A 15,099-nucleotide genomic window follows, 5' to 3' on the forward strand; every position below is an offset into this window, starting at 1 on the left:
TCTCCGGAACAATACCCAGCGAGTGCATCTCGCCGCACTGTCTTCGGTTGCTCCACAGTCATCCTGGATGAGGATGACAACATCGATCTCAAGCACACACACACGGCCACCAATCCGTCTCGACGACGACCGTGTCATCCTACTTGTTCTAAGAGCACGGCCACGCATCCGCCGTGAGGATGACGTGTGTCGGCGTCGACGGTCGACTGGCGCGATGCCAATTGTGCATGTCCCGGCGGCTGAACTTTATCGCTCTACTAGGGGCCAACAGATTCTGTGCCGCTGGGTTTGCCGGGATGCAGGAATGAGAACCTCCCCGCAGTAACAGTGCTCAGGTGTTCCCAGACTGTAGCAGATGCAAAGTGAAAGGGGGTGGGGACCTGGTTCCGGTGACTTCCCGGCGAGTTCTCCCTGATCATGATGAATGAGTGACCGAGCATCCGATGCCTCGGAGGATACCACCCAGCCAGCCAGCAGCCTGAAGAAATATCCATTCAGGTTTCAGCTTCTTGATTTGGGGTAAAACAAAACATTATCCAGAATAGGCTACTTTGCTCATCAGGCAGAGGGCACCACGATCCATCCACTGGCGCATTAATATGCCATCATCATCAACTTGTGCCCCCCTTTTGGTACCTGAAGAAGATGGTGGCGCCATAATGCAACTGAACCTCGCCCGTCGCCGGCCGGTAGGAATGGCTGTGCTCATCTGTACCAGCTCTTTCCCACGACCGGTCACCATCGAGATGACGAACCGGGCATCAAGCACAACGCGTGACAGCGACCGCGCCGTCGCCCACAGGCCTGTTCGGTGGTAGTACGGTGCATCGGCCCCTCCAACTCACGGCAGCCCTTGTGCTCAACTGCTCTGCAGTCTGCACCAGCACTTCCCAGGAAAAACCCCTTTCTCAAAACCTGAAGAAAGGGGAGGAGCATTATCCATGGCATTTGTCAGGTCCCCTTCAGCGAGCGCCTTTAACTGCTGCTAGTGACACCAGCACTCGCGGGGAGCAGGAATAAGCAGGGCCAAATCTTTATGCAGCAGCTCCAGGATCACCTGCCAGAAGAGAAAAAAATTGATTCTGTAATTAGACTAAGTTAACAGAGGATGCTTCATGTAAGAGGAGAAGTAAAGCAAGATTTGATGCAAATCGGCTGTCACCAACAGGAAGGGGAATAAGTAACACTGGACTTAGTGCAGGTCAGCATCAGGAAAGCAAAGTGTTTTATTAGGTGATTGCTGCTTTGATCCAGCACAATGATCTGGGGAAAGATCATGCCGCGTTTCTTATCCTTGTGGGGGATGATGATCTTTGCCTAATACTACTTCTAAATTGCTTTATGTAGTGCTCCAACTCAGAATTTACTGCCGGCTTCCGAGATACAGGAATCTCTGGATGTTCTTTCTTAGTGACAAATCTCTAAAGATACTGCAGTTATTATTACTAAATCCTTACTTTTGCAGTCAGGCCCATGACTAGATGTCAACCGGTACGAAACTTTCGCACATATATAGCATGATCCGAAGAATGTGGTGACACGATCTCTAGAATAAGAACTTACCAAACTTATAATGATATCAACCAAATCAAAGTCACTGCATAAAAGGTCATGGCCATGTTATCCACAGCATTCACTAAGATACGAAACAGAGCATTACAGACATACAACGGTTTGTGCAAGTACTTTGTGACTATTTTCACCAAGATATTATCAGAATAAGTTCCACGTCTAAAGGACGACAGCTTTAATCCACAAATATCTCGGCAATACATACATTGGTGCCACACATCATCACAAAACTGAAGCTACTGGCAGTAATAGACAGTTAGTTGCTAAAGGATAAGATATATACAGGGGTGACACAATATCAGTTCATGTCTCATACAATCAATGAGGAACTAAAGTTTGAGTAAGCTATGTGATCTTACTAATCGGGCTAGGTTGGCCCCGCTCCCTAAAAAAGAGCTCTCTGTCTGTCTCCCAACAGTAAGGAAGACACACTAACACTATATCTATTGCATTTCTGATCCGTCGAGGGAATAACATTTACAGGAAAACACTGATATGACTTCACAAAACTTTCCTAAGCTAAAAATTACCTTCCTACACTTTACAACAATTGGTTAGTTACTGAGACAACAAATAGCGCTGCAGGCACTCTTTTGTTTTTTGGAAGTTCATTGGCTTAGATATGTAGGAATCCATGCCTGCAGCAAGGCACTCATCAGCACTCTCCGCGAATGAATTTGCTGTCATCTGCAATGCATCATGATATTCGGGGTTATTATACAGTATCCAAAAATAATCGACTTAATGTAATGGTCCATAATCCCTACTATCTATTGTTATATGGGGATTAACCGAGCCACAAAGAAATCCCATGCATTGACATTTAAAGCCAAATGGAAGAGTATGTGAAGCCTCATGGCCAGAAACACACTGAAAAGGCTCGAAAAAAACATCCACTGTTAATCAGTAAAGTGGAAATGTTGTTCTCACAATGTGTCGATGCGTTCTTTCAAAGTCTAGGCAAGTCTATGATATTGCTATGAAAAGATTCAAAAGAGCTCCTTCGGTAGCGCTGAGGTGCTAGTATTTCCCACATTAATTGGAGAGGAAAAAGAAAAGGACCAAAATGGTATATACTAATCACCCATACATTTGAGCTGTTATTGCATAAGGAACACATTTCCAATTATAGCACTGTAGTTGTACAGAAAATACAACTTATTCTTAAATATTAGATACAGGTAATGTGATTGCGCGTAGTTTGGGCACTTGTCTTACAAAGCAAGGCAGAGATAACATGAACATTTGAAATATTAGATGCAGGGGCATATTTTACTTTTTACTCTAAATATGAGCACTCAAAGCATTGAAATTTCTATTTTGCATATGAATATTTTTCTCCACTACGCACCCAACTGCATGTCATTTTGCACATGAATGTATGATCACAAAAACAGACAATCATGAAGCAACATGGGAACAAAGGTGAGACACAGATACTATTAAACATGAATTTGGAATTGTTTAAGTAAGCTTACCGCAATTATAGGTACTCTCTTCCCTTTCTTGTCTTGCACACAATCAGATGAAATAGCTGAGTTGGCTATCATCTCATTGTCTTCAGGCTTTACAGAAGCGTCCCAACAGCCAGTATTTTCAAAGTGACGGATCAATTTAGTGGCTTGTAGGCCATCCATTACTGGCATGTGAACATCCTGTCAAGAAAGTGTCATTACCATTGTCAACAGAAGAGCAGAAGAAACGCTACTGTATGATATAAATTTCACTTGGTTTCATAAGGCTGCCCTGACACCAGTAATGATATCACAAGATGAGGCACCATCTTTATAACTTATATTATATTTATCAAATAGTATAAAGGTAATTTGCTACGCTATCAAACAATATCAATACCGGACCATGGTGACTAATGATATAGGAAGCAAGGAGGTCAACTAATCATTGTAGACAACAAGAGATAATCCATGAAGCTTGGAACACACTAGAACAAGCCAAGCAATGAGCCAACTCAATCAATTATTGGAGTAGCCCTTGCCTATTTTTAAGTTCAGAATAATATATATCCATCACCTAACAGATTAAGCTTTTTGCTCCATTTTTTTGTGCTTGAAGTGGTGTGTTCATGAAAAGGATGCGCCTATTGGCTTGAATTTTTTGAATTTTTTTTGTAAACTTGGCATCCTTTAAGTGTCACTTTTGTAACTTAAATATTTTCAGGTGAGGCAATCGAGAATGAAGTGATGGCTACATATGGATGAATGGATGAGGTAAACATGAGAAACCAAACTAATGCTAGCACGTAGCATAGACAATTGAGAATTTTGTTTGTCATACCATCAGGATAATATCATATTGGTGGCGCTGTACTGCACGGATTGCTTCCAGTCCGTTATTTACTATGTCTATTCCATGACCCAGCGGCACCAGCATTGATTTTGCCACCATTATATTGACTTTGTTATCTTCGACGAGGAGGATCTTTGCCTTGCTGCTACTTGGAGAACACTTGGATTTCTTGTTAAGTGATTTTTCTTCAAGAGCTTTGCATGCTTTCCTTCCCTCCTGAATGCCAGCCCCTGAAACTGATGTTGTCTCGGCTCGGGAACTGGAAACCCGTTCAGCTTGACTATTCAGTTCAAAGACCATTGAACAATCATTTTTTTCTTCATCTATGCTGCTAACATTTGGACCATTTGATTGACTAGCAGCAGGGGCACACTTTCCAGAATTATCTTTCGTCGATATGAAACCATTGGAGAATGGTTTATGATCCTCTATTACATTAGTAGAATCATAGCCCATAAGATTGCTGCCAAAGAACTTGGTGTTGTTCATTATTGGAACTCCAGAAGACAGGAGAGAAGGGCGCACTTTCGGCTTGAAAACGAAAGATCCTTCTATATCATTGATAGTGAGATTATTACGAGTACTGGCCTCATCATCAGGATCATCACTGTTCTCCTCTTTTGCAGGAATTTTGCAAGGTATCATGAATGTGAATGTTGATCCTTCATCCTCATAGCTAACCACAGTTAGAGTACCACCCATCAACTCCACCTAAATCATTGTGAAAAATCAATAGAATAGTTACATGATTTATTCCTTATCTAAGAAAAGTTACACAACTTATTAAGTTACTGTGAACCTGCTTTAGTTAAAACTAACATTAAAGTATTTCTTCTTGTGATTCCAGGTATTAGTGGTTAGTTCATGCATAACTACTGGTATATTAATTTTGTCTTATAGATGAATCAATAACCGGAACTGAAAAAAGAGCGTACCAACTGCTTGCAGATCGCAAGGCCCAACCCTGTTCCACCATATTTTCTTGCATGGTCCGTACTGGCTTGCATATACCTCTTGAACAAACACGGCAGTGCCTTCTCTGCAGGTGATCATAGATTGAAAGAATCATGAGAAAAGGAGACAAAACAAACCCCAGAGATTATATGTTTCCCCTTGAAATGGGATATGGGGGAAAAGGAGATATATGGGGAAAAACCTGGTATTCCGATCCCAGTATCATGTACATCGCACTGAAGCCAAACAACTTCTCCCTCATGGTACTCCCTAAAATTTTCATTTGATACAACACCATTCTGACAAACATCTTCACGACTGGAGCAACGCGAAGCATCTTTATCACAGTTTCTTGGAGAGGCAGCAGAATTTTCTGCTGCAGTAGTAACTGAGCTTGCAGGATGGGCTCTCACATGAAGTTGCCCATTTTCTATTTCACATACTGCTTGCTGCTTATCTACAAGACGAAGTTTTATCCCAACCGTCCCATCATGTGTAAACTTCACTGCATTGCTGTCATGGTTCCAAATAAGATATATATCAGACATATATTTTGCATTACATCCAAGCGCATGTTTGTTTTATTTAACTTTTATCCAATCTCTTTAAAGGCTGGTATGCTTTAGGAATATAGGAAATGGAAGCTCACCTGATTAAATTGGTCAGAATTTGCCTAATCCTTAGCACATCACCAATGACCTATAACAACATTGAAAAAATATAACTGAGACGAATGAAATCATTTTAAGTAAGCGAAATCCCAAAATTGACAAAGATCTCTACTGCTCTGCAACTACTTAAACTTATAAATAGGTACTTCATTTTCTTCCATAAGGTGACTGAAGTCAATTTGCAGATACATGAATGTGTAAAGCCAAATTCAGTCTTCACCCTTAACAAATCAGAGTTTGACTCTGGGTCCGGCACAGGTTGACGCGTTAACGCTTTAGACAAGAAAACATGGGAGAAAAGGTAGTTATTACTCAATACCTCCAATGGAACATCATCTCCTATAAACCCTTCAAGGGTCAATTCCTTCTTCAGAGATGCAGCGGCAGTTTGGAGTACGTGTTTAACTACTTCCCTTGGTCTAAATGTCGTAGCCTCTAGTTTCATAGCTCCTGAAGTAATGAAGGCAGAAACAACCTACTTCAGATTTCGAGTGTCTTAGGCACAAAGAGAAATATGTTAACAACTATAACACGAAATGAAATGCACCAACGGTTTTGGATAATTGTTTGGAGCAAATCTCAAAAACTATCTTCACTCAGGAGATGTCATTCTGAACTTATTTACTACAAGTAATACAGTGGGAATTGAAATGCACTTAATGCATCCAGCAACTCCTAGAAACCACTTGAAAAGAAGAAGATAAATGGTTCATCTTCCTTAAATAACATTCATTTTAAATACCTGACTCCACTTTGGAAAGATCGAGGATGTCATTGATCAATTGCAATACAAGATCTCCAGAAGATAACATAACTTCTAGCAACTGATATTGCTCTTTATCCAGTTTAGTAGCTGCAAGAATTTCAGCCATGCTAAGAACCCCTGAAAGGGGAGATCTGATCTCATGGGACATGGTGGCTAGCATTTGTTTTGCTCTCATAGTTTCCTCTGCAACGTTATGCAAGTGGAAGCATTCAGTGTACAATTCTGACTTACAGCTCAATAATTATATTAGAGTAAATTAGACTGCTACAAGATGCAAACCAGTAATGTGCAGAGATCTGCTAAGTTCTGTTTCCTTGGCTTTTTGGATAGCTTCTCTCACCCTTATATCCGCCATTTTCTCCCTTGTTTTGACCTAAAGTGCAAATAATCAGAAGGGCGGAACAAAATATAGAACAGCATGTGGTGTACTAAATGCAATTTAATTAAGGACGCATTTAATGTGAAAACTACTCTCAAAGAATAGTTTATGCAATCCTCACAAGAAGGTACCAATGCACAATATCGTTTTCGCATGCAATTTCAAAACTGAAATCATGAGCCTAGCCATGAAATATAACATGCCAACCACTGGTAAGAAATGCCAATTACTCCCTCCATTTTTATATAAAAGGCCACAAACACGGATTACAGGTACCAATGTAAAATTTAATGCATATTTTACAAGTCAGATTTTCTTCTTGTTTACTGGGATCATTAATACTCCGCATGCATGCAAAGAAACTGAGTGGAGAAGTAGCTAACTTTCATTATGACTGCATGCATGCAAGTATTAAACAAGTTCTTAGTACGAGAAAATATCATTGATTTTGCCTCGATTACTGTTGGTGGCCTTGTATAGATGCAAAATGTATATTCCATAGTGGCCTTGTATATAAAAATGGAGGGAGTATCTACAATGCTACAAGAAGCGACTGGTTCCTACAGAGTTAGAAATAGGCGCAGTGCCACTGGATGAAAGATAAATTTTAGTATGCAGTTCTAGGCTTCTAGCTACAATTGTATGCATCCTTCACAGACCAAGAAGAAGGGTGACTTTTACTGTGCACACCAGAGCCAAGGGAAACGGATAATATTTTTTATTCTCAAGATTCAGAATGAAATGGAATTGAAGAGGCCTATATGAGAGAAGTAAATTCAACAAATCACCTGGTCTGTTATGTCCATTGCAACATAATTCACACCAATTGTTTCCCCAGATTTGCTGAATACTGGTTCAATGTATGTCACAAAAGTCTTTGCTCCAAACAATGGAGTGTTAAATACAAACTCTCTCTTAGTTGGTATACCCTTGGCCATAACCTCCCTCTTGACGTTATTCATCTCATCTATACCCTCACCTGACAATATCTCATGGTCGGTTTTACCAATAACATCCTGAAAAATAAATTGTAATTAACCAAAGTCAAAATTTATAGAGTGAGAGCAGTGAACAGTATATGAAGCAGAAAAGTCGGCGACGAAGGCATGGTGAAGGTATCAGCAAAAATTAAATTACCTCATCAGCAAGTGTTGGGAAGTGATTAAATATGAAACGGTACCGCAAGTCAGCATCCTGTAAACAAGAAAGAGAATACATATCATTTACCAATACCCTATCATCGAAGTTCATGTTCAGTGCTCCATCATGTTCCTTCTTTGAACAGCATCTTGTGTACATAGCAAGTTGTAACTGGTGTAAACTTAGATAAAGCATACCTGGTGAGCAATTACAATAGGAGCACTTTGGAGAACCAAATGCAAGAAGTAATCAGCCCGTTTTAACATTCCAGAGAATTCCTCCACCGGTGTATGTGACTGAAGATTCTTTATATCTTCCTCCAACTTTTCCTCCAATGCACGCTCCCTTTCCAGGCTTGCCTCAAGCGCTTCTTCTAACCGCATCGCTCGCTCTTTCCAATAGGAAATAGTGTTGTATTCTGCATCTATTTTAAGCTCTTGATTACGAGAATGGTCATCAGTCTTTTTGCTCGGACGCTTCCATTCATTCTTGTAAACTTCATCCAGTATTGGTACTTGCCTCTTCGCAGCATAATAATTTTCATCCTGAAATCGCTGCTCCTCCAAGATTTGTTGCTTCTTTTCTTCAATCTCTTTTCTCTGTTGGGAGAGACGGCCAAGCTCTTCGCTCAAAAGCAGAGCATTACTAGCCCGCTTATATTCCCAATGCTTTACAAAGTATTGCATTTGAGAAGCGCCTTTCTCAGAGCTTGCAATTTCCTTTAGCCGGTGGAGATCCGCACGAGCAGGCTGCTCATGAAACTCAACATCATTGAGTGCATCGTGGTCCTTTCCAAGTTTCTCCATTTTGAACAGCTTCTGGTCTACATCCCCTACATTAGGCCACATTGGTGGTGCTACCTCATCATCAGACTCGCACTGGTACTCGTCGCCCATCTTTCTTTTATATCAAGCACTTCTGCTATCTGGTGAAATCTCACTCAAACTTTAGTCATTGTGCACCCATCATGTGCTGTTGCCGGCTGTTGCTTACACACACTAATTTCTACTTCAAATTTCAACGTTCCCAGTGCTCTGAGAACAGCAAGTCGTAGCGTAACTAACTCTTGTGTCCACCAACCTGCAGACAGAGAGAGAGGATCAGCAGCTACTTCTTTTTTCTGCATAAAACATCCAGTTTGCAACCTGGTGCCAAATGAAAAAAGATAATCTCATCACAACAGCTGCCCAAATTTAGATAGTTTCTATAATGGCAATAGTTGACAAATTGAATTGCACAGTACTATGAATGTGCTGGAGAAACAAGTTTGAAGTGAGAGCAAAATATGATCAACAGGTAACGCATATCCAAGTCAAATTCGGTAGAGAAAATGCCTAAAGGGATTCCGCTTTCAGGGCAACCAAGTAAACGCTCATGGCTGTGGCAACAAAAGCAGACATGCAGCTCTCCTTTTCACGAAGCTCCATACATACATTCCGTAAAGATGTCACCTCCCCTTTCTTCGAGGCAGCAGGGGAGCATTTTCGGATCATGGGATGGCAGTGAAAAAGGCACATAACTGAATCTAAGATTCTACAAGACTCCAGAAACCACAGGACCAAACACAATGCTGATGAAAATATGACAGATGCAAATCTGAACTACAGCGTCCAATTGAACTGACCTCTCCAAAGGATCATAGGCCAAGTCACTACAAATCGAATGAAGCATATGCCTCATAAAGTCAAACAGCTCAGCACTAGAGAGAGGCACAGCTGAAAACAATCACCAAACCAACAGCGTGCGTCAGAAACCTGATCCCAGTAGGATCCGACCTTGCTCTGCTCCGCCGGCCCATGCCCACAAACCGCTCGGCAGAATGCCAAGGAAAGCTCACAGCGCCGCAGCACTCTAGATCAAATCCCCAGCATAGATAACCACCCGATCAAACGGAAAAACATGCCAAGTGGGCAAGCACCACCAGAAGCCCAGCAGCTCTACGAAATCGCAACACGCCCGCTAGGCGTTCGACGGAATGCCTGACCGGCACCAGCGATCGGGAGGCCTCCCGACTCACCTGAGACAACGGGCGCGAGCTCCGAAGACGACGCCTTGGGCTCCCTCCTCCTCCTCCTCCTCCTTCCCGAACGCGCACGGCCGCCGGGACAGGGACAGGGACAGGAGCAGAGAGGACGCGCGAGATTGAGTTGGAACTTGGCAGTGGGGGGTCAATGCAGGAAGGCGACGCGGAGCAGAGGGGGGTGGGGAGGTGTGGGCGGTGGAGTTCGCGGAGGATCTAATGGCAGCGAGCGAGGCGAGGACGGGGAGGGGGAGGGGGGGCGCGGCCATGTGCCGGGAAATAGTATAAAAATGGGGCGGAGGCGTCCGCGGGAGGGCGGGTGCGGGGGAGGAATCGCGGCCACGGGCCATGTGGGGGGGGGGGAGGGAGAAAAGAAAGGGAGGGTCGCGCAACTGGCGACGGCCTCCGCGGGGGCGGATGGGTTTCTTTTTCCCCCCCTCCCCGGCCGATCCGGTCGCCGCCCGTCCCGCCCCGGCGGTGGCGGAAGCGACGACGACGAGGTTGGGGGGGGGGGGGGGGGGGGTTAAAAAATGGCGGCGGGGGTGGGGGTGGGGGCGGAGGGAGGAGCGGAGTTTTTTAAACCGGGGAGGACGTGTGCGACTGTGGGATGGGGCCCACCTGTCAGCCGCGGGCATTCTCCGCTCCGGTTCCTAGAAACGAACTCAACAGTAGTTCGTGTGGGACCAGCTTGGCAGATGCTGACTTTTTATCTCTTGTACGGTTGTACCCCTGGCAGTTGCTGACTTGGTGCCACACTACATGGTTTTGTGAACTTGGGGTGTTCATTTGGACTTGCTCAAGTTTTTTTTTTTGAGCAAAAGAGGGTTTCTCCTCCGATTTTCATTAGAGAAACCAAGCTCTTAGAGAGCAGACAACAAGAGCTGGAACAGCTTTTTACTTCTAATTCCTGATAAGCATGCATCATCACATCTGTAGCCTTAGCACGCCAAAACGCCACCCCGCGAAGGCCTGTATACCTCACTTGCCACATGTTCGATGAGTTTTGCTCCCAGCATCAACGTTTTTTCCTCTGGATCTTTTTTCTGCAAAACAGCCCAGTCAGTGATCCAATTACACGTTCTTTTGATGATCCCAATCGGGTCATTTATATGTTTCCTGCCAAAAATATCATCATTTCCACAGCTCCAGATCGCCCATAGCAGGGCCGAAGTGCCAGTCAATACCATTTTTTTTGTCATTTTTATTAAATTTCTTAAGCCAACTTCCAAATCAATCATTCAAATCCCTCAGGATCTGTTTTAAATCAAAAGCACACCCAACCACACTCCAAATGAGCCTAGCAATAGAGCAAGGAAAGAAGAGGTGATCAATGTTCTCCTCTTTTCCACATAACACACACTTCTTGTCCCCCTTCCAACCCCTCTTTAGCAAATTATCTCTAGTTAGAATACTTCTTTTATTCAAAAGTCACAGGAAAAACTTAATTTTCGCAGGTACTTTCACTTTCCACAGGAATTTTTGTGGGAAGCCCACATCTGTTTTAATGAGATGTAGGTAAAGAGATTTTACAGATAATTTCCTATTCACAGATAGCATCCACATAGGTTTGTCCCTTCCTCCATGCATCAAGATTTCCTCACATCTCTTTTTTAGACTATCCCAAAGTTTTCCAGAATCCCCAAAAAGGGTTCTTCTGAAAGAAATCGTCCCCCATCCTCTGTCCACTACCTCCCTGACATAAATGTTTCTATCATTACTAATGGAATAAAGAGAAGGGTAGGCCTCCTTCAAGGGTTTGTCATCGACCCACCAGTCTTCCCAAAATCTGGTATTTCTACCATCATCAAGCTTTTTTTATATGGGGATAAACAAATTTCCTGATTTTAAGAAGACTAGACCAGAATTGTGAGTCTCCATTTTTATGTTTAATCCCAGATAGACATTTATCTTTGATATATTTGGATCTAATTATATCTTGCCAAAGTCTGTCTTCACCTTCTAGTTTCCATATCCACTTGGCAAGTAAAGCAATATTGAAGATTTCAAGATTGGTAACTCCCAAACCCCCTTGTTGTTTTGGGAGACAACATGTTTTCCATTTGACTAAGTGACAACATGTTTTCCATTTGACTAAGTGATATTTCTTTTTATCTTCTTCAGCTTGCCACACCAGCCTAGCTCTTTAGAAATCCATTTTTTCCTAACCCCGACAGGGAGTAGGTAGAATGACATCATGTATATGGGTATGTTTGTAAGGCAAGATTGCACCAGTGTAACTCTAACAGCCATATTGAGAAATTTGCCCCGCCAACAAGCACACCTTTTTTCAATTTTTCGGTCACATTTTTCCACATGCTATTCCTAATTCTTTTATTATACACAGGCAGGCGAAGGTATTTCAGAGGCATTTCACCAAGGGCACAAGTGAAAATCTCTTGATACAGATCACCTTTGTTTTTTGCTTCCCCAAAGAGATATATGTCACTTTTGTGAAAGTTTATTGTCAATCCAGACATTTGCTCAAAAGCAGTCAGTATAAATTTGAGATTTCTAGTTGATTTCTCATCATCCTGTAACAGGAATATAGTGTCATCGGCATATTGCAGCATATTCACCTCGTTATCATGAACATCAGTGAGGACCCCTTTTATATATATACCCTTCAATCCTAGCCTTATCCATAATTATGGCTACGGTATCTACTGCTAGATCAAATAGTAGAGGAGAAAGAGAGTCCCCCTGCCTAAGTCCTTTGAAAGTTTTGAAGAAATGTCCCACACTGTCATTAACTTTCACCCCACCTGACCCCCTCTCATGGTGTGCATCACCCAATCACACCATTTGTCAGGGAAGTTTTTCAGTCTCAACATTTTGTGGACAAAAGGCCATTTAATCTTATCGTATGCTTTTTCAAAGTCAACCTTGAATAGCATAGCATTTTGCTTTTTGAGTGTGGATAGAATTTAAGGCTTCATGAAAGATAAAGACTTGCTCAAGTGTTGTTGCTTTTGGCATTTTGACACTTTCTCTAATGTGACACTGCCGGAGCTTGGTGGCGACGGCGAGCCTCCAATCAACACGAAGCGGAGATAGACACCGAGCCGAGACCGATGACCTCACTAAAGAAGTTAGGGGTTGGTGGATGGATCGTCGGCACCCCGAGCACACTTCTGCTTCTTGGGCTCAGAGCGAAGAGCAGATGGAGGTAATGGATCGGCATGCTTGATAGTCCGCTATGACTCTGAGTTGGGCAATGAGACCATGGTGGCGAAGTCGACTGGCCAACATGGGAAGATGATAGCGACCAGCTGGTGTAGAAGGAGGAGTCGATGAGGATCAAGACCAAAGGAACGACATCAAAGCCCTAGGGTTATGAGACAAGGGGGAGGCGGATCTAATGATGTGAGCCATCAGAGACGAAAAGAATAATGATGGAGGTGACAACGACTTGAGTATTTCTATCGACAAGTCTGGCCCTTTTGAGGAACTCGAGACATGTATGCCCCCTTGGTCGAAACTGAATCAAACCCTGCTCAGAAGACCTTCGGTTAGGACGGGAGTTCAACATCAAGGATGGAGTCCAAATGTACAATAAGAGTGTCACACTCTTTTACGCGCGAACTTGCGGGATCCGATTCAATAGTTTTCAGGGGAGGGTCGTATGTCATTGAATTCTCTCAAAAGGGCTAGATTTTGCAAAAAAAAAAATCATGGCTAGGATGGGAGCCGAGTATGGCGCACATGTTATTAGGTCCGAAAGAGAAATGTGCTTATGATGAATTTTCAAGGTTGTCAAGGATTCCAACCCAAATGTCTAACTATGTGCACCGCCCAAGGTAGAGGATGGTGTGAGTTTATAAAATTATATGCATTCCAAAAATTAGGGCTCATTTGGTTGTTGGGGATGGCAAACCCAAGGCAAGAGAACCCCAAGGGGGGATTTCTATTCTCACATGGATTCTCTGAACCACCACGGGTAAAATCTCCGTTCGTGTTTGGACACCAGCCAGAAGGGGGAGGATGAGGAGAAGGAGGGGGCTTACATTGATAGAAGGAGGAGGAACACGAACACAAAGGAGGGCAGAGGAGCATGCAGTTGTAGAGCATAGGGGGCGATGCCAAAGGAAGTGGAACCACTGTTCCCAGTCGCCGGATAGAGAAGCTCGAGAGGCGTTGAACCGAAGTGTCTTCGTCTCTTTGTCGTGAAAGCGAGCGAACGAGGGTTTTCCTACCTGACCTGTCGATATGTGGAACTCTCTCCCGATGAAAGGCCGTGGAAAGGGTTGGGTTCCCTCGCCCACATGGGTGTCCAAGTGGCACGTGGATTTTTTGGGGCTGCTCCGGCCCGTGGTTTCTTGGGCCAGGGAATAAGCGGGGATTCTCCCGGGATTCCGGGCTACCAAAGCCCTTGGAGCATCTATAGCTGGACTTTGGCAAATCCGGCCCCCTATGCACCCACAGGCGTGTCCACGGACAGCGTCAGACGATCCCTCATTTAACCTGCCACACAACCGAACACCTCAAATGTGCATCCTCACATCCATGCAATCAATGCACGTCAATCATACGACACAAATTCATCACAATTCAACAGTTCGAAACAAAATACAACAATGCAAAAGAAATCAAAGTTCAACAGTCCGAATATGCCAAGAAGAAATCAAAGTCTGAGCATGACGGATCACTCGATGGACGCCATCAATGTCGTCTGCTCCGCGGGCATCCTCGCGTCCTGCTCTGCCTGCATCCTTATTGCATGCTCCGCATGCATCCTTGCCTCATGTTCCGGTGCTGCCATAGCCGCGCCCTCGCCACTTTGTACTTTGCGTTTGTTGATCTCCTTCTTCATCCCCGCCACCTGCTTCTTTGCATGCTCATCCAAGAGGCTCACGTCCGCCAACATATGGGGGTCCAAGGTTGTCGCCAACCAAGGTTTAACCAACAAGATATCCCCGAAAGTTGTGAATGCCGGACATCTAGCCTTGGGCGCCTTTCCCTTCTTTTTCTTCTTCGGATTGGGGTTTGATGTGCAACCAACTTCAAATGTAGGACAAGTTGGATCCCCCAACTCATACTCCGTTTGGGTTAGTTCACGGTTATCATTGATCATGTCCGACATGATAAATTTCTACAATTATCATTGTTTCAAATGAACTAAAGGGAAACATTGGTCATCACATATGCAAGGTTTATCAGAAGAGGAGCAAAATAAACATACCGAGTCCTACCAGTGGCGGAGCGCTCCGGTGGGCGAGGTATGGCACCTGCCATACCTTGATTATTGGCAAAAAAAATTTTTATACATATGTATCTTTCACTCGGCCCAGTT

General features: G+C 43.6%; 1 protein-coding gene across 1 annotated transcript; it reads right to left on the reverse strand.

The window, feature by feature from the left end:
- Positions 1-231: 231 nt before the first annotated feature.
- LOC125521276 (probable histidine kinase 1) lies at positions 232-10,307 on the reverse strand. The gene is given in 20 exon segments (XM_048686340.1): positions 232-326; positions 329-478; positions 637-756; positions 759-915; positions 972-1,021; positions 1,024-1,057; positions 2,103-2,106; positions 2,162-2,259; positions 3,051-3,227; positions 3,868-4,590; positions 4,815-4,918; positions 5,036-5,346; positions 5,483-5,532; positions 5,824-5,954; positions 6,247-6,453; positions 6,550-6,643; positions 7,438-7,665; positions 7,787-7,843; positions 7,987-8,869; positions 9,807-10,307. Coding segments are annotated over 19 exon segments (3,474 nt in total). The 5' UTR covers positions 8,686-8,869; positions 9,807-10,307; the 3' UTR covers positions 232-246.
- Between the last annotated feature and the right edge of the window lie 4,792 nt (positions 10,308-15,099).

The sequence above is a fragment of the Triticum urartu genome, chromosome 7, assembly GCF_003073215.2.
Source record: "Triticum urartu cultivar G1812 chromosome 7, Tu2.1, whole genome shotgun sequence".
In the NCBI taxonomy this organism is placed as follows: domain Eukaryota; kingdom Viridiplantae; phylum Streptophyta; class Magnoliopsida; order Poales; family Poaceae; genus Triticum; species Triticum urartu.